General features: G+C 37.6%; 1 protein-coding gene across 1 annotated transcript; it reads right to left on the reverse strand.

Moving 5' to 3' along the window:
* Positions 1 to 201: 201 nt before the first annotated feature.
* LOC132644632 (ABC transporter G family member 1-like) lies at positions 202 to 1,549 on the reverse strand. Its single transcript, XM_060361232.1, has 3 exons — positions 1,283 to 1,549; positions 1,049 to 1,135; positions 202 to 955 (listed from the first exon to the last, which is right to left on the reverse strand). The coding sequence occupies exons 1-3, from the start codon at positions 1,547 to 1,549 to the stop codon at positions 239 to 241; spliced, it is 1,071 nt and encodes a 356-aa protein (XP_060217215.1). The 3' UTR covers positions 202 to 238.

The following is a 1,549-nucleotide window of genomic DNA, read 5'->3' on the forward strand; positions in this document are numbered from 1 at the left end:
AAAAGCATGTTGTTTTGAAGTACAGAAACGTGCCTTCTTTTTTCGGACAAACTAAAGGAAAGAAAGTCACATAAATTGGACAAAGGGAGTGTTAAACCACATCATCAAACACTATAGTCTTTTGAAACATTATACCCACAAGCAATGTGGTAAAAAACAATACAGTACAAAATGATACAATACAATGTGAAACATCCAGCCAAACATAGTGTTAAATCGTGAAGAACTAACTACTAATTCATCTATTGTTGGTGGGAATGTCTTGAGGTAAAGTGAGTCCATGGAGAGGTGAGGGAGGTAACGACTTAGCCATGATTTGTGTACTTCGATTTGACAGAATTGATGTGGATGCCTTTCTTGCATGCACAACCTTTTCTTTTGTCTTGATAATAAGGAAGAATACCAGACGATACAAAATTAATGTACCTACCAGAATGACCAGGTCTACCCACTTTGAGTGTCCCATTTCTGCTTGCCATCTATCTCTCAAGACGTCTTCTCCACTCATTATATGATTGTTTCCGAACATATCATCTGTAAACTTTAGTCCTTCAAATTCATTCTTAAACATACCTTGGTAAGCATACTTGTGGAAGGACATGTAGTACAGTGGGTATTTCCAAATTGCTTTAGGCAACTCACTAGGTAATTGAAAATAACCACCACTTAGTATCTGTAGTCCTTGTATTCCTGCCCCGGTTACAATGCCCATGAGGAAGTTAGGCACAATAGCTGCAACGTTCATCATAAGGCTCTCGACTATCATCATACTGGTGAAGAGGACCAAAGCAAAGTAGATAAAGTGCCCAAATCCATTTTGGAATCCAGCAAGGAAATAGGCAATGGCACCTGGAACCAATGATACTAGTAGTACGTACGGCATAGAAGAAAGTGTGTTGCCTATGACAAAAGCAAAACATCCATAGTGCCCATTCAAGTTTTCTCGTTGAAATACCTGCAATATTTTCTCGAAGCAGTTAAATTAGTTACTCATAGTACAAGATAAATCATATAATTCGTTAATTATTTTGGGGTGAGAAAAAGATACCTTCATGTCCTCCACAAATGAAGGGAATCCACCAACTGTCATAAATGTCATAAATGAAACTACGAAAGCAACCATTAGACCTCTTTCCTGCAAAATCAATATTCAAGACCGTTTTATTGATCCATAAATTGTGTGCGCATCAAGAACTGAAATACTTAAGAATTATGTAAGTTTGATTTTTTTTTTTTTTTTTTTTTTTTTTTTTTTATGTTTCCTTATCTGTACTGTCTATACCTCGATTGCACGATAGTTTGAGCCAACATTATAGTAGATGGAGCCAAGACTTAAAGCAATGCCTACATAAACAGCGAATCTCATCCAGTAGTAGCCAGGATCACGAGACATGTTCACACATGACCTCCGTGTCAGAACAAGGCTTTGCGTTGTGAAGCTGGCATGACTTCTTTTTTCCAACATTTCACCACCCTGAAAATATTTAATGGATGCAATTAGAGAGATTCTTCTCATCACCTTCCATGCAACCCTCCTCCCTCCTTCCAT

This window comes from Lycium barbarum, chromosome 6 (genome assembly GCF_019175385.1).
Source record: "Lycium barbarum isolate Lr01 chromosome 6, ASM1917538v2, whole genome shotgun sequence".
NCBI classification, from domain to species: domain Eukaryota; kingdom Viridiplantae; phylum Streptophyta; class Magnoliopsida; order Solanales; family Solanaceae; genus Lycium; species Lycium barbarum.